At 42.3% G+C, this 22,666-nt stretch overlaps 5 protein-coding genes across 5 annotated transcripts in view; 2 read left to right on the forward strand and 3 right to left on the reverse strand.

Annotated features, from left to right (window-relative positions):
* Nucleotides 1-20,343, forward strand: part of Ccn — a 52,217-nt gene extending 31,874 nt beyond the window's left edge. Inside the window, exons 5-10 of the mRNA XM_064685192.1 lie at nucleotides 2,124-2,203; nucleotides 3,605-3,749; nucleotides 5,074-5,423; nucleotides 5,489-5,641; nucleotides 6,948-7,214; nucleotides 18,999-20,343. Coding sequence (XP_064541262.1) covers nucleotides 2,124-2,203; nucleotides 3,605-3,749; nucleotides 5,074-5,423; nucleotides 5,489-5,641; nucleotides 6,948-7,214; nucleotides 18,999-19,415 — 1,412 coding nt within the window. The 3' untranslated portion in view covers nucleotides 19,416-20,343. The remainder of the gene's footprint in view (nucleotides 1-2,123; nucleotides 2,204-3,604; nucleotides 3,750-5,073; nucleotides 5,424-5,488; nucleotides 5,642-6,947; nucleotides 7,215-18,998) is intronic.
* On the forward strand, nucleotides 9,795-11,387 carry LOC135430546 (spermine oxidase). Its single transcript, XM_064685250.1, has one exon. The coding sequence runs from the start codon at nucleotides 9,868-9,870 to the stop codon at nucleotides 11,329-11,331; it is 1,464 nt and encodes a 487-aa protein (XP_064541320.1). The 5' UTR covers nucleotides 9,795-9,867; the 3' UTR covers nucleotides 11,332-11,387.
* LOC135430505 (uncharacterized) lies at nucleotides 12,534-14,180 on the reverse strand. Its single transcript, XM_064685194.1, has one exon. The coding sequence runs from the start codon at nucleotides 14,111-14,113 to the stop codon at nucleotides 12,650-12,652; it is 1,464 nt and encodes a 487-aa protein (XP_064541264.1). The 5' UTR covers nucleotides 14,114-14,180; the 3' UTR covers nucleotides 12,534-12,649.
* LOC135430506 (spermine oxidase-like) lies at nucleotides 14,785-16,495 on the reverse strand. Its single transcript, XM_064685196.1, has one exon. The coding sequence runs from the start codon at nucleotides 16,421-16,423 to the stop codon at nucleotides 14,978-14,980; it is 1,446 nt and encodes a 481-aa protein (XP_064541266.1). The 5' UTR covers nucleotides 16,424-16,495; the 3' UTR covers nucleotides 14,785-14,977.
* A 53-nt stretch (nucleotides 20,344-20,396) lies between the features above and the next one.
* On the reverse strand, nucleotides 20,397-22,147 carry Adgf-B (Adenosine deaminase-related growth factor B). The gene is made up of 2 exons (XM_064685190.1): nucleotides 21,133-22,147; nucleotides 20,397-21,065 (listed from the first exon to the last, which is right to left on the reverse strand). Exons 1-2 carry the CDS (start codon nucleotides 22,099-22,101, stop codon nucleotides 20,472-20,474), a joined length of 1,563 nt encoding a protein of 520 aa, XP_064541260.1. The 5' UTR covers nucleotides 22,102-22,147; the 3' UTR covers nucleotides 20,397-20,471.
* Between the last annotated feature and the right edge of the window lie 519 nt (nucleotides 22,148-22,666).

Consider the following 22,666-nt stretch of genomic DNA (forward strand, 5'->3'; position numbering starts at 1 on the left):
AGCTTTGCTTGGTTTCACTTGAAGTTAATTTGTGTTAGGGTATCATGTGTTAATCATGTGCTGCATTTTACTTCACTTTCTTTTTTGCTGTTCTGGTCGATTCGTTAAGGGTAAGCAGCGTTTGCTAGTAAGGAGCAATGACACACTCACACACATCGAACTTTACTTCCTGATATGTAAAGCGATGAATGTGTGTGTGTGTGTGTGTGTGTGTGTGTGGTAGACAGCTTTTGCTCATGTGTCTGTGTGTCTTATGCCAAAGTACATTAAGAAGATTGCACTTTCGAAAATGACACAATTCGCCACAAAGTAAAAGGTGTAAGATGCAAGCCAAGGACAACGAGCACGTGGGTTGCTTGCAGGTGCCAAAAGGAAGTGAACGCAAGCTGGTGTCACTTCCGGCAACAGTAGCTGCTGCTGCTTCCAGGCGACCTTTCAATATATATACAAATCTAATTGCTAATGGCATAAATATGCGACCACGTGCTTATATTGTATTATATCACAAACAACGTGCAGTGGCAATTTTCGCATTTCACCATTGATGCCAAATGAATGATGATGCCACACCGTGGCACACATCCAGGCAGCGTATCTGGCTAACAGAGTCACGTTCTTGCCGAAATCAATTCACCAACATGCACAAGAAAAGTGGAAAATTGCCAGCGAGCACGTAGACCTAAGTACCAGTCGGTGTGTGTGTGTGTCTGTGTGTGTGGGTGGATGTAGGCGTATGTGTGTGTGCGTGTGACAGCAGCTCTATGTAACTGCGAAATTGCAAATATCCAATGACAAAACCAAAAAACCTCGAATAATTGTGATTGGCGGCTAGAAATATTTGTGTGTGGCGCACGGCGAAAGCAAACTTTTGCTGCCTAATGGCGGCTCATAAAGCACAACATTTGTCAGTATCAATTTTGATGAGGCACGACAATAACACACACGACATAAAGTCTATTGTCTGCTGTGTAAATATAGCACTGTATTGTAAGCCACACATTTATACGTGTGTGTGTGCGCGCTGGCATGTGAAGAAAATTTATAACAGCAGCTCCCTTCATATTAATTGGTTTTTTTTATTTTCTTTTTCATTTGACATGTGCTGAAACGAGTCCAAGGGAAATGACAGTCAAGTGAATTGCTAATAAACAACTCGTGGCAGCGTAATTATGGCAATAACAACATTCAATTCCAAATGACTTTTAGGGGTTGCATAAAGCAAAATAAATAACAGATTGCGGAGATTGCACAAAAGTAGCTGCAAATTAAAAAGGAAATGGGAAATGGGTATTTCAGAGGCGTGCGTGCTCGTGACACGAGAATACCAAACGTGGCACAACTCTGTGAAAAACCTGAATGAAAAACTCGACATATAGCACAGGAGTACCATATTTTCAACCGATAATTCCTATAGATACCCTATCATATAGTCAATCGATTCGAAGGGGTTTCGCTTATGTCTCAGGAGAATAGTAAAGCTTTTTGATGAGTCTAGATAAGTTATCTTGAGAAACAGAAAAGTTCACCTCACAAAAACTAATTTCTTGGAGCGTTTCTTCCTATAGAGCTATATGATATAGTAGTTTAATGCCTTTTAGATTTTGCTCATATATAAAGAGCAAGGTACGCAGCGTAAATGGTTAAGATATGTTTAAAAACAAAACAGTTTTTTGCTCAATCTTGTCCAAAACAAATGGCAGCTATATGATATAAAAGTCTGATCCTGGCGAAACAGACGTATAGACGTCGACTTAACTGTTGATACTGATCCGGAATATACATTGTTAATGGGCTCTCCTCCTATGCATTTAAAATTTTGTGATCAAATTAAAATACCCTCTAAATGTGTGCAGCAAAATCGAAAGGTTCTATTTTATGTTCCCTACCTATTAGCTGTAAAGCCGCAAAACTCGAGCAGAGGCATTCAATTCAATTTCTATAGCTATCTCGAGCTGGTTTTTGTGCTGATTTGATTTCTCTTTCTTTTTTGCTCTATAAAAAACGTGTCTTTTTCTTTTTTGGCTTTTTTTGATGCTGGACGACAACAATGGAAATGCCACTATGCCTGGTCTGGTGTCCTTTGCTGTCACTTCGGATACTTCGGCTGGGCTGTTCGCCTGCAGCCAATTGCAGCGTTGGAAACACGACATTCGCACATGGAGCCACGTTTAAATTGGATTGCAAAACCCAATGCGTTTGCGAGGTAAGTCGGGGGCATGTGTTTAGTCAGCTGCCACACGCACACACAGATGCGGCAGAGTCAAATGCAGTTGCATTTAACTGCGGCAGCTTTTGTTGTTGTTGCTCCTGCTGCTAAACCAGTGCCCCTTAGCTTCTCCTTTATTTTTTGTTACTGTTTTATGTGAGGGTTAACGTTAACACTTGCGTAATTGATATGTTGGTTAAATATATGTGTGGAAGAGCTTTGGAGCATTTTAATTAGAATTTATGCTGGCGCAGCATGAAAAGGATCTATTTAAATGTAACAGAAAGTTGATTTAATTCAAATGTTAAAAGACAGAGTCAAGTAGGAGGGCTCTATTCGGCATTGACTGGCTAGGAAATACCCTGCACCCCGCCTCGTGCTACCTTTATAAACATTCCAGCTTTCTTCTATTGTACGATTCTTATGCGATTTGTGTGTATATGCCAAGGTCAGAGGTTATAGCTGTAAAATTGAGTTTTCTTTGTGTCTACTATACAAAGGGGAATACATATATCAAATTAAGTGATGATAGCTACTATAGTTTTTGATATGTGCCTAAAAACCCAAATCTGAAAACAGATTTTTAACGAATATTTCAAAGAGGAACAAGATATCGATACAAATTATAAATACTTCTAGCTTACGGTATAGGATATGGACAGCAAAGAAACGCACACAATGGAGAGCGAACATTGTTACATCAATTAGATCATACAGATCGAGAATATATATATATATATATCTATATATGTATATATATATATATATAGGGCCGAGGATACATGCATATGTGTTGAGGATATAAAAATAGCATTAAAATGATAATAACATATTTCATTAAAATGTTTGTGTATGAAATTCATTTTTGAAGAGATTAATTTACCACATATAGTCTTGGAATTCAATTTTGGCTCGGATTAATCGTAGGTGTGAAAGCACATGAATTGGACTTATGCGCAATTATATGAAAAGTGTGGAAAGGAATGCCAAATCTGAGCTGAAGACCACACGAAATCCCAGGCATTGCTTAATCGCAACACATTTGTCTGGAATGTGTTGTGCTTGTGTGTGGAATTCACACCTCTTGCCAGCTGCGGCAGTTTATCATGGCGCCCAGGCAGATGCCTGGCAAGCCTTACAAATCGCAGTCACAGTGCAATTTATGCAATGCAATTTTGAGCGAAACTTTAACGAATTAAAGAGTATAAAGGGACAAAATGTTAATTGGACGCTGTACTTAGGGTATGAGGCAGTCGTTTATGCTAACCGCCAGCGAGTAGATTGCGTCCAGCCAATATATTCGCTATAATATGACTTTATTTCTGGCTAAAATAATAACAGCAGCAATTGTTTGGCTGGGCGCCCACATTTAATGTATTTTAATGCTCGCCTTTGCAGAATGGCCGCCATGCCTGCTCCACACTGTGCCCCAACGAGCAGCTGCCGGCGCCGGAGGATACGATTTCATGCAGATCGCCGCGTCTCGTCGAGGTGCCCGGCCACTGTTGCAAAATGTGGCTCTGTGAGAATCCAACAGCTGATGGTAAGTTGTGTTTTTGTTTGCGCCGCGCTTCCGTCGTCTCGGCCACAGCCGAAGACCCTCGTCCATGGCCTTGTTATTGTTTTATAAGTGTGTTTATGGTCGCAGCCGGCCACTGTGCTCTCCGTGCTCGCCGTGCTCTCCGTTCTGGTCCTGGTCCTCTGTCCTCTGTTAATGGCGCCCAGGGGCGGCAATTCTGCCAGCCATCAACGTCGCAGTCGTCCAGCGCACAACTTAATGCTGTTTAAGCGCCCAGCCAAAAGCGCAACGCATATTTATGAAGATGAATTATTCCATGACAAGGCAACAGTCGGTTTCCAGCTGAAGCCGGAGCTGTTGCTGCTGCTACTGCTGTTGTTATTGTTTTTGTTGTTGCTGTTGGAGCCCGAGGCAATGGACAGCAGCAGCATAATTACTTACACAAGGATTAAGTGTTAATTAAACGCGCAAAAATGCAATAAATAAACAAGATTATTAAGCGCTCTTAAGAGGCCCCTACTCGAAACAGGCTTTACGCCTTTACCAAACGCTTTGTTTCTTCATTAACTGTATTAATAGATATCTATATATATATATATACTAGCGGGTATACCCCGGCCTTGCCCGTGCTGCGTATAATTTTCTCCAAAATAATGCTGCCATATTTAGAACCATGAACATAAAGTCAAATCTTATAAAAAATCGGTTGAGTTTTGACCGAGTTATGGGAGTGGGAAATTTCGACCTACATATGTATATAGGATATTTGAGGGTACCATTTTCACATGAATTTTGACCAAGAAAACCCTATGAAAATCACTTGATGAAAATGTGAGGACACAGGCAGAGCCGGAGAGAAATTCGCGATTCTTGGGGATATATTTCTTCTTTATTCATTTATTTACTTGAAGTACTTGAAGGGTCGAAATTGATCGACTTTCAGTTTTTCTTTTTTTATATAGCCAATATTTAGGCTGAAGGTCTTTTGTCGACCATTAGTGAATAAATAAATAAAGTGAATGAAAAAATAAAGTGGATAAAAAAATAAAGTAACAAAAAATAATGAAAACAAATAAAATAATACTATAAGTTTTCTAAAAGAAACTTAAAAAAAATAAATTATATTAATAAAATAAATAAAATATTACATATATTGCCCAAATAAGTGGATTAATATATTTTTGAATAAATAAAAAAAAAATGTATTAAATACATACTTTTTAAGTTTATAAATAAAGTGGAAACACCTCTATTGGAGTAGTCCCTTTACTAATGGTGCGCTAAGCACTTGGCCGTTAAGTGGCCAATCATAACCATTAGCAACTCTTTTGTTTTGCGCTCGTTGCAGTCTATGCCACCTGCCACAACAGCAGCACCAGCGGCAACTGGACTGGCTGCAGTCGTGCATGTGGCCTGGGCATGGCCACAAGACAGACGAGCACCCATGCCGGCTGCCATCAATTGAGCAATTTACGGCTTTGCGAGAATCGCAGATGTGCCCAGGACAATAAGAAGACGAAGAGCAACAGCCACAGTAGACTATTAACCGCTGAGCGGCAGCAGAACTTGGCCAGCAGCCAGCTACATCAGCAGCATCATCAGCAAAGGGAGCGGGCAGGAGTACGTCAGAGGAACGGGAATCGAAAGGGGAATGTGAATGGGCTGGATATGCAACAGGAGCCCGCACATAGAATAAGAGTGAGTTGTGGCATTGCCAGTTGCGGGGCGTCCGCCTGATGTGAGTGTTTCTTTGCCCCACGCAGAAGGGTCACGAGTGCCGCAGCTTACAGCGCCTGGGCCCGGCGAGAATTCGACTGGGCGAGTGCGTGTCCCGCAAACTTTATCGACCAAAACTGTGCGGCAGCTGCCACAGAGGCACCAAATGCTGCATTCCGGCTGTTTCCACAACAATACAGGTGAGTTTTGCTGCTATATTCAGATTTGAGCTGCCTGCAAACGGGCTGTCGGGCGGACTGCAGCCTTTGTGCGTAAAGAATGAAGCGCATTTTCTTAGATTTCCTTTTTGCCACTTTGTCACGTTTGCCTCGCTTTATTTTTTAATTGAATTATTCAATTTAATTAGCGTTCATTTTAATGCAAGTCAGGCGAAGGCAATTAAAATGCAGCGTATTTTTATTTTACGAGCAAAGACCAGCAGCTGGCCAGCATAGGCTTATAATACCCTGTAATATCAAGACTTGAGAAACGGTAAATGCACATGAGAAGCCGACTAAACCTAGAAATTACCTGTACAGATGGCACTTATATTATTTTTCAGTCATATTGAAGGAACTAAACTTTTTTTAATGGTTTTATTTTTATTCATTGATTATTTATTCAATTTAAATAAATTAAGGATAATTATCAATTTTATTTCTCTTGTTAAAATAATATATATATATATATATATAAAATTGATTAACTATGATTTTTATTATAAATCATTGTATATCTATTCAAATTAAACAAAATGAAAGAGAATTTGAGAATCCTCTTGCTCTTGTTGAAGCATAATTTCTTAAAGATGATTCCACATTTTTAAGACTTTGCTAATAAAATAATCTGACATAAAAGCTGTAACTTAACTTTCCATATTCCTTTATATTTATTTATTTATTTTATTTTATTTATAAATTAAGAAAATCTTTTCATGAAATAATATTTCTTGTATATTATTTAGAATTTTTGTTTATTGAATATATCTGATATAAAATGTATGAATTATTATTTTATTTGTATTAAGTCCAATTTTATTTATATTAAATTACTGATATAAAGAAATATAGAAATTTAAAGTTACATTTTGTATCATAACTTGACTGATGGCTCTTTAAGAACTTAAATTGACTGCTGTACTTGATGTTTATAGAGCATTTCACAGTCTGCTATATTAATGTGCTGCACTTGTTGTTGTTGTTGTTTATTTGATTGCTTTTGCCTTTTGACCGTCTTTGGGTATTAATTAAAAAAAGGAATCGCATTAAAACGTCAATTTGCAATTGCAAGTGGGAGCTGCCGAAGACGGCCAAATGAAATATCAAGTGCTCAGGTGGCTGTCAAAATCGATTTAGCACCTGGCGCCCGATTGCCCTATTGCGCTTTTCCAATTTATTAAACGTTAGCCCAGTCAACGGTTGTAGTTGGTTGCAGGATCGGAACTCTGCTGTGATTTCGACTTGTTACATTCTCAACTTTTATTTTGCTTCATTTTTTCTCTTGCAGGTCGAGCTGCTGTGCCCCTTAAATGCCGTTGATCCAATTAACTACGTACAAAAGCGAATACAACAGCAGCACAGGCAACAGGACGAAGCCGCTGAGGCGCAGGCCGAGGCGGGGTCTGAAGGTGAGCGCTGGCAGCCGGAAGGCCAGTTATGGGACACCGTTGCCTTGGAGCCCATCGATCAGGAATTTCTGCAATCGCATCAAATACAAATCGAGAATAAATTCGTTGCCATCGAATGGATACTGAAATGTGAATGCAGCAAGAATGTGAGTATCAGGGGCGCAGGGGCGTGGGCACACTACGACGCTAGAAGGGGGGGTCTCCAGCTTAAGCGGATAGTAATATTTTCTGCTGCCATCGGCTGGGCCATAAGTCTGGTCATATTTTCGTACGTTCACATGGCCCTTCCATGCCAAACAGCAGTCAGCCAGCCAGGCAGCCTACTCAGCCATCGCCCAACCCCTTGCCCTATGCCGCTTAACCATCCCCTGCCCCATTATCCACAGCAGCTGCACGAAAATTGCTTTCACTTGTCATTTTAATCGCATTTTTCTTGTTGTTCTTGTTTATAAGCGTTTTACTTTGTTTCTCTCCATACCCTTACCAGAGGATATCACGATATGTGTAAAGCATTTGGCATTTCCGATATTAGAAAAGTATTTTTTTTTTTATATATTCTATGGAGCGATGAATATGATGTCTTTCTGTTTCTAGTATATTCATTTAACTTTGAATCCCAATTTATTTTTCTTAAAAATCGAACCTTTAAACAAACCAGGTGTCTAAAACAACAGCTTAAATATAAGCTGAACTGGACGTGAAAAATTAAAAAATGGTTGAGCCTTAAATAAACATTTTTTGAAAGAGACCCAGCCCCAAAGCATCAAATAACTTGAGCTTAAATTTTTGCTAGAGATCATATTTAGGAATTGGCCAATTAAAAAGAAAAATCATCAAGTTTTTGATTAAAATTTTCAATATACATATATAAGACAAGGCTGGACCAGAAAGAGTTGGAAAAGTTAGTTCGAACCGTGAAGCGAAACACTGATACGTTATTTTATCGATTTGCAGCCCTAGTAACATATAAGATAAACATACACAAGGAATATAATTAGAGCTGAATCGAATATCTATAGCATATTATTGTGTCCGAAAAACTTCTGCTTCTCTTGTTAAATAAACAAACAGACAGGTTTCATGGTGAAAAGGCAATATTTGTTCTACAAGGGTATTTGATATTCGTTGCTAAGAGATCGTTTTTGGTTTTTTTTTGTATGTATTTTCCTTTGTATTTTACGTTCTATGCACAAATGTTTTGTTTCGCAAAAAAATATTACTGCAATTTTTTTGTCGACTGTTTTGTGGGACTATCTGAAAAGGGGGTGTGGCAGCTGGTGGGCGGCTGGGTGTTGGGCGTGCAACATGGGCCGGTATTCAGAGTCAGTCGCTCGTTTGTAGTGTTCGCACCCAGCTGTCTGTTGTGTTTTCCCATTATTTTGGCGTATTCATCTTGAATGCCTTTTCCCTTCACCATTGTTGTAGTTTTTGCTGTTGTTGTTGTTCTTTCAGCTATTCCGTATTTGTATTTCTATTTGGCGAGTGCGAGTTCTGCAATTGCAATGATTGGATTTTTATGAATACATTCATCAAAGCGCTTTGCCACTGCGCCGGCAACCGGCAACCACTGGCAACCGCTGCTGCCAGGCACATTGGATTCCATACTTTTGGCACATGAATATTTTACTTGCATTCGTTTTCATGTAGTTGCACATGGGCCCTCAGTTCATGTCTGTGTTTATCAGTGGTTTATATTGATGGCAACTGCAGCATGCGCTGATATAAAGCTGGGAAAATAAAGCTAGGTTTATTAAATCATGTTTGATTTTTAACCCATTAAAAATTAGGCAACTTAATGCGCTTTATATAACTCAATCACGTATATTCAGGGAGAAAATACTCAATTTTGGCTAAAAAGAAAAGTTTAATATTACTGGGAGCAGGCACAAAGCTGACTTGCGATGCAAATAATGCAAGCTGTAGATATTTTTATACAGAATTTGCGGGTTAAATGTGATCTTTAGCCAGAATTGGCAAATACCAAATATGAATCCATAAAAAATCATAAAATCCAAATATGAATAGATAAATCCCACTGTTTGGACCCAAGTAATTGTACTTTGGGGAAAAGTCTTTATCAGTAAGTTTAAATTTTCGGCCAAACTATATTTGATACAAAATTGGGTTCGTTTACTCCAAATAGAAATTTCCCAAATATGAATCCATAAATCCACAACAAATATGAATATATTCCTAAAAAAATTTTAATTTTGATCCAAACTATTTTATTTACGAAATTTGATTTCTTTTTATTTTTATTATTTTTTGGCTTGCTTTAAGGTTTGGTTCATAACAAAAAATTAAATGGAATATCGGTCTCGAGCAGCCCTTGTGCATAGAAATATATTATTAACTAATTAGCAAAACTAATTAGCCCAACTAAGTATATAAATAGTATAACATAGTTAGAGATAAAATGATGTTGTGTGCTGCACAATATTTGCCAATATTTAAAGCGATAAGCATTCATTTAAAGATAACTGTACAACTGTTTATCTCATAAACACTCTTGAGAAAATTTGTGAACTTATCAAATTACAAGAAATGTGTATAAGAGAGGGGAAGAGCGCTCTCTCGCGCTCGAAATTCGTCAACGTCAGCGATTAGCCAAGCAAATATATTCGAGCAGCTCATTAGCCACGCGTTCCGCTCAGCTCATTTGAGCGCTCAGTTGACAGCCGAGAGAGAAAGTGGCCCCGTGAGTCACCTGCGAAAGACGCTGAGGCACATTTCAGTCGCTGGCCGAACGTCTAGCGGGACAGACGTGTCAGGTGTGGGGTTACGCATATTCGTCGCATAATGAGCGCCGCTTCCATACGCTCCTCTCTGAGGAGAACAAAGCATACGGCTCGCATTGTGATCATCGGCGCCGGCACAGCTGGCATTGCGGCAGCCACACGACTTCTGGAGCAGGGCTTCAAGCATGTGCTGCTGCTGGAGGCCGAAGATCGGATAGGTGGACGCATACATACCATTCCCTTTGCGGACAATGTTGTCGATCTGGGCGCACAGTGGTGCCACGGCGAGCGGGATAATGCCGTGTACCAGCGTGTCAAGGACTTGAATGTGCTCGAGATTACAGAGGCGCACTATGAGACCTTCAGGTGTGTGCGCTCCAACAAGCAGGTGCTGCCGGATGACATTGCGAACAATCTGAAAGAAATCGCGTTTAATTCGATTCCGGAACGGCAAACAGAACTTGTCGACTATCCGGGCTCGCTGGGCGACTATATAACCAAAAAGTACTGGCAAGAGGTGGCCAAGTTGCCGCCAATGAACCGCACCATTGCCGAGGAGTTTCTGGAAAACTTTCACAAGTTCGAGAGCTCCGTGGAGGCTGCAGATCATTTGTACGAGGTATCGGGCCGCGGACATTTGGAATACTGGCTCTGCGAGGGTGAGCTGCTGCTCAACTGGCGCGACAAGGGCTACAAGAGCTTCTTGAGACTACTAATGAGTGCCAAGAAAGACGAGCCCGAAGATCTGGGAGTGCTCAAAGGACATGTGCTACTCAATAAGCGCGTATCCGAGATCAACTGGCAAGGAGCCGATGAAGTAGTCATCCGTTGCTGGAATGGAGAAGTGCTGACAGCGGATCATGTCATCTGCACGGTGTCCTTGGGCGTCTTGAAGGAGCAGCATGCCAGCATGTTTGTGCCCGCCCTGCCGGAGGCCAAGGTGCGTGCCATCAAGGGACTCAAATTGGGCACCGTCGACAAGCTCTTTTTGGAGTACCCGGTGCCACCCTTGCCCGAAGACTGGCCCGGATTCTGTTGCCTTTGGCTGGAGGAAGATCTGCAGGAGCTGCGCGCCAGCGAACGCTTCTGGCTAGAGAGTGTCTTTGGATTCTATCCAGTGTCATATCAACCACGCCTGCTGCAGGGCTGGATCATTGGTGAACATGCCCGCCATATGGAAACGCTCACCGAGCAGGAGGTGCTCGACGGCTTGCTGTGGCTTTTCCGCAAATTCCTGCCCTTCGACGTGCCCCAGCCGCTGCACTTCCTGCGCACCCAATGGCATGCGAATCCCAATTTCCGTGGCAGCTACACTTTTCGCACCACCTATGCGGACGAGCTGCGCACCGGTGCCTGGGATCTGGAGGCGCCGCTGCTCGACGTCGCCGGCAAACCAAGACTGCAGTTCGCCGGAGAGGCCTCACACAAACACTACTACTCGACGGTGCACGGCGCCGCGGAGACGGGCTGGCGGGAGGCGGATCGCCTGAATACCTATTATCGCTCGCGAGCCGCCCAGTTATGAGGCCCTGATAAGCAACTGCGATCAAATTGCGCGTGTTAATAAAAGTGTTCAGCAAATGCCGCCCTACTTCATTTTACGCCCATTATAAGTCGAGTATTAGTTTAGATAATGATAGAAAAATTATAAAACAGCGTGACAAACACTTGCATTTGGAGTATTGAGAGATACAAGTGCACACTTTTGAGGCAAAGAAATTCCTTTAAATTGGGTCTTGTAAAAAAGGAAGGGTATCATTTTATGTCCAGTATTGTACCCTTTACATCATACATCTCCTATTTAATTTCGATCGATTTTTTTCACATTAAGTAAGGGAACTTCTTAAAGCAAATTTCTGAATGAACTTGTTATTCATTGGAAATTTTCTGTCAACTGACTTATCCAGCATCACGAAAATTGTCCCAACTTAAACAGAATGTTTTAATTCCACTTTTGTCAATCGGTTTAAGCCCAAGTGGAAATGGCAAGCTGGTTGTGTGGAAGGCATATTCATCTGAACATGAAACAATTCCAGTGTTAGCCCATTTTAGCGTTTGACCCAAACATGTTGACCAACTCATTTGCAACGAGCAACCGCAGACAACAATGTAATTGCACTGTTATTACGGGCCACACAAACGAGAGTCTGCTTCGTACCTACTTCGGGGCGTGGCTGAGCACTTAACACATGCAAAGTCAAATAAGGACAAAAATGCAACTGCAAAAATCAGTTTGGCACATTCCGGCACAGAGTGGCCGGGCACAGGAGGCCAACAAACAAATACCACAACGGCGCGGGGGCGGGGGGAAAACGCAAAAGCCTGAGTGGGCCGCAATGGAAAATGTTTTAACCTAGAGCGCCGCCCGACAATGTTGAAAATTCAAATTTATGCCACGCAGAGGCCGAAAGGCATTAGGAGTCCGGTTTCATGTATTTGCCTGTCCGCCTCCTGGTCATATCTGCTCGCAGATTACCCACACAGTTACCATTACATATGCGACTTGGAAAGGGAGCCACCCACTGCCCGGCTAGTTGGCCACATCTGTTGTGGCTTTGGCCCAGCCATTTGGCAGCAGTTGGTTACGACTTTGTGTGTCCAGCCAGTCGAATACGTGCGACAATCAGAGGGTGGTCGAGCCCTTGTTTGTCCGGCAAGCTTCGGGTTCAGCTTCACTGGCAAAGTTTTGGCCCTAATCAGTCCAAGAGGAAAACTGCCTGATATAAATATTTTACCAAAATTTCTCATCTATTTTTGGCACACTTTTCAATTGTAATTTGTATTGGAACTGATCTAGTTAGTGTGTTATTTTCACTCCAAATGAAAACAACGACCGCCACACATTAATAATCCGAGGTGCTTCGGCTGTAGAACTCATTCAGCCGATCCGCCTCCCGCCAGCCCGTTTCTGTGGCGCCATGCACAGTCGAGTAGTGGCTCTTGCTGGAAGCCTCGCCGGCAAACTGTAATCTCGGCTTGCCGCACACATCGAGCAGCGGCGCCTCCAAGTCCCAGGGTCCGGTATGCAGCTCGTCCGCGTAAGTGCTGCGAAAGCTGTAGCTGCCACGGAAATTGGGATTCGAATGCCATTGGGTGCGCAGGAAGTGCTGTGGATGCGGCATATCAAAGGGCACGAATTTGCGGAAAAGCCACAGCAAGCCGTCGAGCACCTTCTGCTCGGTGAGCGTCTCCATATAGCGGGCATGCTCGCCAATGATCCAGCCCTCCAGCAGGCGAGGCTGCTCCATTACCTTATGGAATGCAAACACGCTCTCCAGCCAAAAGTGTTCCGTGCCGCGCAGCTGTTTCAGATCCTCCTCCCTCCAAAGGAAATCAATCCCAGCCCAGTTCGGAGGCAAAGGCTGTACGGCGAACTCCAAAAAGAACTTGTCGACGGAGCCCAACTTGAGTCCCTTGATGGCACGCACCTTGGCCTCTGGCAGGGCGGGCACAAACATGCTGGCATGCTGCTCCTTCAAGACGCCCAAGGACACCGTGCAGATGACATGATCCGCTGTCAGCACTTCGCCATTCCAGCAACGCAGCACCAGTTCATCAACTCCTGCCCAGTTAATCTCCGATATGCGCTTATTGAGCTGGACTCGTCCATTGAGCATGCCCAGATCTTCGGGCAGATCCTCCTTGGCCTTCATGAGCAATCGCAGAAAGGTCTTGTATCCCTTGTCGCGCCAATGGATTAACATGTCACCTTTGCATTCGACAAACTCCAAGTGACTGCGTCCCGACAGTTCAAACAGATGATCCGATCCCTCTGTGCCGCACTCGGCCTTTTTAAAGCTTTCAAACATCTCCGCGGCCGTGGTGCGGTCCACATTTGGCAGCTTGGCAACCTCCTGCCAATACTTTTGGGTCAGGTTGTCGCCCATGGAACCATCGTATGCGTTGGGCCCGACGGGCAGACAGTTCTCGGCTGTGGTTCTCAATGTGTTGGCCATTTCTTGCGGGACAATCTCCTTGTTGGAACGCAGAAACCGGAAAGTTTTCATGAAGTCGCCTGTTTTGGTCACCAAATCCAAATCCTTGACGCGCTGATAGACCACATTGTCCGTCTCGCCATGGCACCACTGTGCACCCAGATCGATGACATTGTCCGCAAATGGAATGGTATTAATGCGTCCGCCAATGCGGTCCTCCGCCTCCATGAGACTGACATTCTTGAAGCCAAGCTCAAGGAGGCGTGTGGCAGCTGCAATGCCCGAGGGACCCGCCCCGATGACCACAATTCGAGCCGTTTGCTTGGACGTGTTCAGAAAGCGAGCGGGCGCGGAAATTGGACAAGTGGTCATTGTACTAAGGGTTCAGAGATGTTCAGAGACGATGGCTATAGCGACTGCTATGGCCGCACGTGTGGAGTTCGTATTTATATGTGTAGAGGTGGCTTGCTTTTGAGAAGGGCCACTCGGGTTAATTGGTTTTGTTTCTGTGGTTTCTATTATCAACAACTACATTTATATCTATTTAAATATTACCCTTATTTTGACATTGAGCTTGCTAAAATGTTTTTTTTTTTCCTTTTAATATTTAATTCTATCTTTTTAATATGTCATGCCTTAAAGCTTGCTTGAAACTAAATTGATAATGCCAGAAACGAGTACAGGGTGTCTCGCAGTTGTGCACAGAATGAAATCAAATTGCAAATGTCAGAGTCGCATTTCAGCTATTATTTGGAATTTAGTTTCTGTGTGGATAATAAATACTGCATCACAGTATCTATAAAAACCTTTGCAGTCGAATAATTAACAATAAATAGACCAATTTTATTACTTAAATCTGATTATTGCTTATGTGTAAATGATTAATAAAAAATATGAGTTTATTTTTCATTGACTTTGACATTCAGAGCCAAGTTTCAGTTTCAAATTGTGCTCAATTCTCGATTGTCGTATAACCGATAATTATCGATGGCTAACAATCGTGCCACGCCCATTTATATTTAAAAAGAAATAACACAAATTAATTAAAACTTTATACGCTTTTATTAGTTTACAAATAATAATTTCCATATTTGAGCATATTCCTGTTGAACATGAAATTTAAATTGACCCCCAGACACACGTTTCAAATTGAACTTGTGCTCAATTCTTGATTGTCGTCTAACCGATAATTATCGCTGATTATAATCGGCGTTTAACGATCGTGCCACGCCCACCTCACGACGCATTGCGGCTGTTGTAATAGTCATTGAGGCGATCGGCCTCACGCCAACCGGTTTCTGTGGCGCCATGCACACAGGAGTGGTGCGTCTTGTGTGTGGCCTCGCCAGCAAACTGGACGCGCGGCCTGCCGCCGGCATCGAGCAGTGGCGTCTCCAGATCCCAGGGGCCGGTGCGCAGCTCATCCGTATAGGTGGTGCGCGAGCTATAGCTGCCGCGGAAGTTGGGATTGGAATGCCATTGGGTGCGCACGATGTTCAGCGGTTGCGGCATGTCGAAGGGCAGGAACTTGCGGAAGAACCACTGCAGACCGTTGACCACCTCTTCCTCGGTTAGCGTCTCCATGTGGCGGGCGTGCTCACCAATGATCCAACCTTGCAGGAGGCGTGGCTGATGCATAACGCGATGAAATCCGAATACGCTCTCCAGCCAGAAGCGTTCGGTGCCGCGCAGCTCCTCCAGATCGGCCTCGAGCCACAGGAAATTGATGCCAACCCAATCCTGCGGCCAGGGCATCGCAGCATACTCCAAGAAGAACTTATTCACTGTGCCCAGCTTGAGACCCTTTATGGCGCGCACCTTGGGAGCAGGCAGCGCGGGCACAAACAGCTGCTCATGGCGCTCCTTGAGCACACCCAAGGACACCGTGCAGATGACATGATCTGCGGTGAGCACCTCGCCATCCCAGCAGCGCAGCAGCAGCTCATCGGCACCTGCCCAATTGATCTCAGTTAGGCGCTTGCTTAGCTGCACACGTCCGTTGAGCACGCCCAGATCCTCGGGCTGTTCCGGCTTGGCATTCATGAGCAGCTTGAGGAAGGTCCTGTAGCCCTTGTCGCGCCAGTTGAGCAAAAATTCACCATCGCTTTTCTCAAACTCCAAGTGCGCACGTCTGGAGACCTCAAACAAATGATCCGAGGCCGTGAAGGAGCATCTCAACTTCTTCATGGTCTCCAGCATCTCCTGGGCAACTGTGCGATCCACGGCCGGCGACTTGGCCAGGATATGCCAATAGTTATTCGTAAGATGGTCGCCCAGCGAGCCGTTGCTTTCGTTGGGCCCCGTTGGCAAGGCCATCTCCGCAGCTGCGCCCAGCACATAGGCCGTCTCAGCGGGCAGGATCTCCTTGTTGGAGCGCACAAAGTGCACCGCCTTCAGAGCATCCCCAGTTCGGTCCAGAAGATTCAAATCCTTGACACGCTGATAGACCACATTGCCGCTCTCGCCGTGGCACCACTGTGCGCCCTTGTCGATCACACTGTCCCCGAAGGGCACAGTATTAATGCGTCCACCCACGCGATTCTCTGCCTCCAATAGCCTCACATTCTTGAAGCCCTGCTCCAGCAGCCGTGTGGCCGCGGCAATGCCCGAGACGCCTGCTCCAATGATAACAATTCGCGCCGTTTGCTTCGTCTTGCGCACCGATGCGGATCGCGAGCTCATGTTTTTTAGAGAGTGGAATATTTTCCGCGTAACGACTTGATAGGTTTTACGTTCAGCCACTGACTGAGGCCGAGCAGCAAAAATCCGGCTGATTTATAATCTGATCTGAGCACAATGAGCTCTCAATTAAAGCAAGTTTCCCAAGTTTCGTTGAGAATTGCTCTCACCTAATAATAGTTTTTGCAGTTGCAGCGCAAGGTTTTCTTAATTATTAAAATAGTGCAACTAGCTTCGATTACTATCAGCTATATAATTAAGAAAAATTAGGTCAAACTTATGAGCCCAAAACGCACAATTGGTGGCTCTAGATTCTTCAAGTTCGACTGGGTTGAGATAGAAAATATATATATTCTTTATACCCTTTATACCCTAAATATATAAAACTATGATTGACTGATTGAGTACTTGTAAAATTCCACCCGCAACTGTGGAAAATTGGTGGATACGTTTTTACGATTAGGCTCCGGTGAAATATTGATATTAGAGATTGAATATGTCAAGTTTTAAGTTTGGCCTCTTCTACTTTAAACTTATTTGATCTAGATTGAAAATGAATGCAGACGTGTTTTGGCAATTTCGGCAATTCACCTCCAATGTCGGAAATTGCACGGTAAACTGTTATGTGAATTTATTTTGTTATTTATCAAAATCAGTTTTGCTTTTATATCAATAATTATTTAGTAGTTACATAGTTCACGTAATTTTACGTATTTAAGTAATTATTTAATTTCCGTTAAATTTACCCTCCTTGGGATTCAAGTTTGTACGGACACAGTCAAATTTAGGTCGTGACTTGAGGTAGAAAACTACGCCCGATCAAAGCCGGGCAACAGCTGCATTTTATATATTATATTAATTAATATATATTATATTTAATGCTGCTTTATATTGTATTTATATAGTATATATTCAATTATATATACCCGTTTAAGCATGTTTGATGGATACAGTGCCTGCAAATCACACATGAAAATAATTGCAATTAAAATGACGTATACAATTATATATATTTAGTGTAAAACAAGTTTGTTTGACCTTGATTCGCATTGTTGTTACTAGCTTAATCAGTTTTAGTTGTTGCTATTATAATTGTTGTTGCTGCAATGTTCCCCAGCTAGCAAGCGGCACAGATTGTGGGATGTATTTGTTGTCAAGGCTAAGGTCAATGCTAGATAGAGAGTTTATGAATTCAAGTTTGATGTGTTCCATAAAAGTCTCTCTCTTCTATGATTAGAGTGCTGCTCTTAGCTTGTGCGATAAAAAATATTAAATAGAAACAATTATAATATATTTATTTAATATATGGTTATCTCCAAGTGCACGTGCGGTTATTACACTAATTGTGGTGTCAATAATTAGTTAAATGTTAATTTTATCCAAACTTTAATATTTTATGCATTTTAAACCGTTTTCCTGAACTTCTTTCGTCTCATATCAATCAGTCGTTATTTAGCCTGACTTTTATCTTGGCTAAATTGTGGCAATTTTAAGCTTATCGGATAAGGGTATTTTATTTCGAGCGCTTATCGCTTATCAGACCAAAATAGTCGCATTAAGACAAATGGCAACAAAAAGTAGTTAAAGTATTTCAAAATTGTATTGTTGCCCATTGTCTTTGTTATTATTATGATTATGATTATGAATGTGGTTTGCCTTTATCATTGGCTCTCGTTTGCTTTTGTTGGCCACTTAGTTCGGTTGGGTTGGATTATTTGTGGTTTCTATCTTATCTGCATTGGTTTTATTTGTGTGCATTAAGGCGATATTTGGCAAATGCAATTTAATCGAATTAATTAAATTACATAACCACAAAGCATTTAATGTGCGAATTATATAAATTCGATTATGAACCATAATAGTTTCTTATCATAGCTGTCTGTACCAAAATGATTAATACATAAAAGTGCTTAGTTCTAATTGCCCAAGTAAATGGCTGTCATGTGGCAAACTTTTGTGTTATTTATTTAATTAATCTAAGAATTTCATAACATATTTAAATGCCATTAAATTCAAATATTTATGGAAGATGAGACTTTGAAAAAGTCAACCGCCAAATGGTGTAAAGTTTATATGCAAAACCTCAACAACACAAACGTGACATCATGAGCTTGCGTGGTTCTTTATCAGTGCGTTGGACTAGCAAGCGATAATTTTCAAAGGCGAATGAATGAATTTTTATTCGCATTTTAAACACTATTCTTTCCACGCGGGTAACGCCGGCTAATCTCTGCTAATAATTAAAAATGTGCAATGCAACAGAACTTAATTTGTTTTAATCGCGTTTTATGAAACACTTATTTTTTTTGATAAAGTATAGAGCGTTCTTTTTAAAAAAAACTTTTAATATTTTTATTTCGTTTATTTTTATAATAACTTTCTACAGCGATCAAAAAGCTTTACACAAATCGAAATAAATCCATATAGCAACATCTCGCCCCTAACACATTAAACAACAACTGAATAGTTATAGGAAATATTCAATTTGTTGTGAAAATTGAATAAGTATTAAATTTGCATAAATTTACATTACATTTTGAACGCAATGTTCCTCTTGCTACTTTTTTGTTGTACACAGTATTGCAGTGCTGACATGGATGAGAGCAAAAACAGAAACATTGCCACGAATGCCACCAAACATGGTTACCACAAATACAACAACAACAACAACAACAGCAGCAACAAGAAGAAGAAGAAGAAGCATGCACAACAACAAAAACATTATTACCATGAAACTAATGGCCTACAAAATGAGTTGAACCCAAAACACGATGCGCTAGAGGATGTGGCAGGCTACGAAGCCGAGGAGCAGGAGCAGCAGGAGCGACATGTGGCCAGCGATGAGGCAGGGCTGAACAGTAAGGTTAGCAACGAGGAGACCTCCTCATCGGAACAACAGCCCGATATTATACCCTATCCGCTGAGCGTGGGCGAGACAAGCTGGAAAAGCGAAAAACTGCGCAGAAAGCAACAACAACTTTGGCTTCGCACATAGCGTAAAATGAGACTTGAACATTTCCCGAGCATGCGTTAAAAATTGATCAGTTGAGCGATAGAACTTAAGATTTGTACAGCATAGCGATATAAATGTATTTTGAATTATTGGGAAATTCAGATTAAGCTTGTAAAAAAAAAAACAAAAAAAAAACTAAAATAGTTGCTTGGGAAATGGTTTAGGATTTGAGCTAAATGAGCACTAAGTGTAAGTATGTGGACAATTATCAGATGGGGGAAAAAACCAGAAATACAAAATACGAAATACCTAACAACAGACAGACAGGCAAATACTGGCAAACACTACGATTCTGTATTTTGTAATCTTTGAGAGGTAAATAAATAAATAAATCTTAAAATACGGCATTAATATGTATTTTTGCGAGCACGTATACAGAAAAATTGCTTACAATAAAATTACAAATCTATCAAAATTGCAATTAACTAAAAAAATGTTGGCAATGCTATGTGAAAAACTGCCCGAAAGAATAATCTAATTTTAATATATAGATGTACAATAAATAGCTTGCTTTTCGGGTGTATCCAAGCGTTATTTGATCGAAAAAAATGAAAAAAAAAAATAAAACAGAAGAGTTACATTGTATGTTTCAAATATAATTGTGCTATATACTCGCTTATATCCAGATGCTTATGTAAGTGTATTAAAGACTCCGCTTGAAAAAAAAAAACACATCAGTTAAATGTACCAAGTATTAAACAGTTGAAATAGAGTATAAACATATATGCGAACATTGGGGTAACAATAATAGGCCCCACTGTGCTTAATTGCTCTCCAAAACATATCCCAACAAATATATCTCAACCGTGTGCTATAATTTATTGGTAAATTGAAAAAGAAAAACAAAGAAAATAGAGAAAAAAAAAGAACACCAAAGCTTGTGCATACTCATAACCCATATCAATTGTATCGATGTAAGTTAATTACTAACTACAGAATCTTAGGTGAGGATATTACGAACGGTAACACTAAATATAAATATATATTAAAAACAGAATTATGAAAATTACAGAAATTTAATTTCTTGATGCTGTTTGACTAAGCTGCCTTTGTTAAGTTTTCGATCCATTTATTCCATTGCTTTTGCCACTTCTCCATGCCCTTGGACTTTTCCTCGTCCGTGAGCCCGCTGTACTGAATCGAACTAATTGCCAGATGCTTCAGCAGCTTTAGATCTGCACTAAATGGAGCAATGCCCAGGAATGCAAAGTAAAAGTCATGTGTGAGGGGCGTGGCACGCCAGAAGGAGGGATCATCGGATGCGATAACAATGGGCACATTATTCGCTATCAACATGGCAGCTGGATGATTGCGATAGTCCTGGCCCAGCTGCAGCACCTGATTCGACACCGGGCACACCTCAATGGCAATGTCCAGTTTCTTGACCATATCAATGGCCAACGGATGCTTCACAATCGCATAGCCATGCCCGATGCGCTTCGTGCCGAGCAGTATGGCATCTATCAAGTTCTCATCGATCGAGGTGCCGAACCAGTTCGTTTCGCCGCAATGAAAATAGAAGTTAATATCTTCGGGCATCTTGAGCAATGGCTCCACGAAATCAATCAGTGGACGCCCGAGTTCCTCCTGGCCCACTAAATCGAAGCCTGTCAAAAATGTGGGAAATGCTTTCTGCCAAATGCATTTGGATTCAGGTCGAGTATTTAAAGATTTACTAGGTTTCTTCCTTTTTACTTACTTTAAGTGCAATGCATTTCTGTACATATTCATCGACAACTTTTGGCTCGACGCCTCGCAGCGGCGCATAGATGAGCCTGGCTCCAATAAAATCCGGATTGTTGGCCATGAAACGTTCCGTTTCCGATTTATATATAGCCACTGTGTCGGCCGTCTTTAGAGTCGTTCCATCTAAGCAGTATAGATCGGGTAGCAGGGATCTCAGCTCCAGATACTGCACGCCGTCCGCATACATCTCCGTTAGGGCATTGTAGTAGTAGTCGGCCCAGACGGGCGCATAGAGCAGCAGCCCATCGAGCAGTATGAAAATGCTCATGAACTGGTTCCACGCCTGATTGTTGGACAGAAAACTGGAGAACGGAAACATGCTAAAGCGGCTTTGCAGATACTTTCTCGCATTCTCTTCGCCGAGGCGCTCACGGAAATCGGCCATGGGCTCCCAGTTGCACTCCTCCATGGCCTTTATTGTGGGCTTCGATTCGGAAAAACGAAATGCAATGGCCCGGCAGCCCTCGTCGGCGGTGCATATCCACAGATTCTCGCGGTAGGTCAGGCCAATGAGGAACTCGGTGCTGCAGAGTGCAGTATCGTGGGCATGCAAAAGGCCGCCCTTGGGCATTGTCTTCAGCAGGCCGAACAGCGGCGATCTTTCCACCTTCTTGAGCACCTGGAATATGTGCTGGCCGGGAGTAAATTTGGACGGATTCAGAAAACCCTTCTCCAGCTCCTTGGACTTAGCTGCCATTAACACCTTATTGGCGGCCAACTCCTCATCCGTCAGCTGCATACTGCTGCCCAGACTGGAGGCGCGCTCCATTTGGATCATAACGGTGCGCAGGGTGCTGTACGCCTCGGGCGTTATATCCCTCAGACTGCGGCTCATCGATAGGGGCTCGTACTTCTTCTTGCCACATCTGCTCGCCTGACCCGACATATGGCGCAACGCTCGCATTAACAGGCCTGAGGACATTTTGGTAAAAATTTTGTACTCTTTTTTTTTTTTTAAATTCGATACAATATTTGAGTTTAAACTGAAACTTGAAACATTGCGCACATTTGTCAATGTGATGCACATTTGCCGGCGGCTCACGCATTTCCGCTTTAACACACACATGCTTCGCCACCCACACCCACACACAGACACACACACACACGAACAGCCCATTCGACAACTATACGCGGATTTTATTAGTTATTTATGTGGATGGCTCTGGTTTTTTATGCCCGCGCGCCCTCAACACCACATTAAATGTGGCCGTGCTCAACATCAAATTGATGAGCCTGCCACAGGCTGTGCCACCATTTTGCGCCCTTTAACACACACACACACACACACACACACACACACACACACACACACACACACACACACACACACACACGCAGATACATGGCCATCAATTTTATGGTCTCATACATATTCGGCCAGGCGTAAGCCTAACCTAACTCTGCCCTGACATGGCCCGTAACGCGGCATCGAATGCATTTTGCGTTGGCCCATAAAACTCTGCTCATTACCCGCGCTCAAATCAAAA

Source organism: Drosophila montana, unplaced genomic scaffold, assembly GCF_035044405.1.
Source record: "Drosophila montana isolate Dmon_TW-CO22-7 unplaced genomic scaffold, ASM3504440v1 contig_3029_1, whole genome shotgun sequence".
In the NCBI taxonomy this organism is placed as follows: domain Eukaryota; kingdom Metazoa; phylum Arthropoda; class Insecta; order Diptera; family Drosophilidae; genus Drosophila; species Drosophila montana.

Coding starts and splice junctions, on each gene's coding strand:
- Adgf-B (XM_064685190.1), bottom strand. CDS start 22,101: ATGTCCTCAGGCCTGTTAATGCGAGCGTTGCGCCATATGTCGGGTCAG. Junction 21,066..21,132: donor AGAAATGCATTGCACTTAAA/GTAAGTAAAAAG, acceptor TGCATTTGGCAG/AAAGCATTTCCCACATTTTT.
- LOC135430546 (XM_064685250.1), top strand. CDS start 9,868: ATGAGCGCCGCTTCCATACGCTCCTCTCTGAGGAGAACAAAGCATACG.
- LOC135430506 (XM_064685196.1), bottom strand. CDS start 16,423: ATGAGCTCGCGATCCGCATCGGTGCGCAAGACGAAGCAAACGGCGCGA.
- LOC135430505 (XM_064685194.1), bottom strand. CDS start 14,113: ATGACCACTTGTCCAATTTCCGCGCCCGCTCGCTTTCTGAACACGTCC.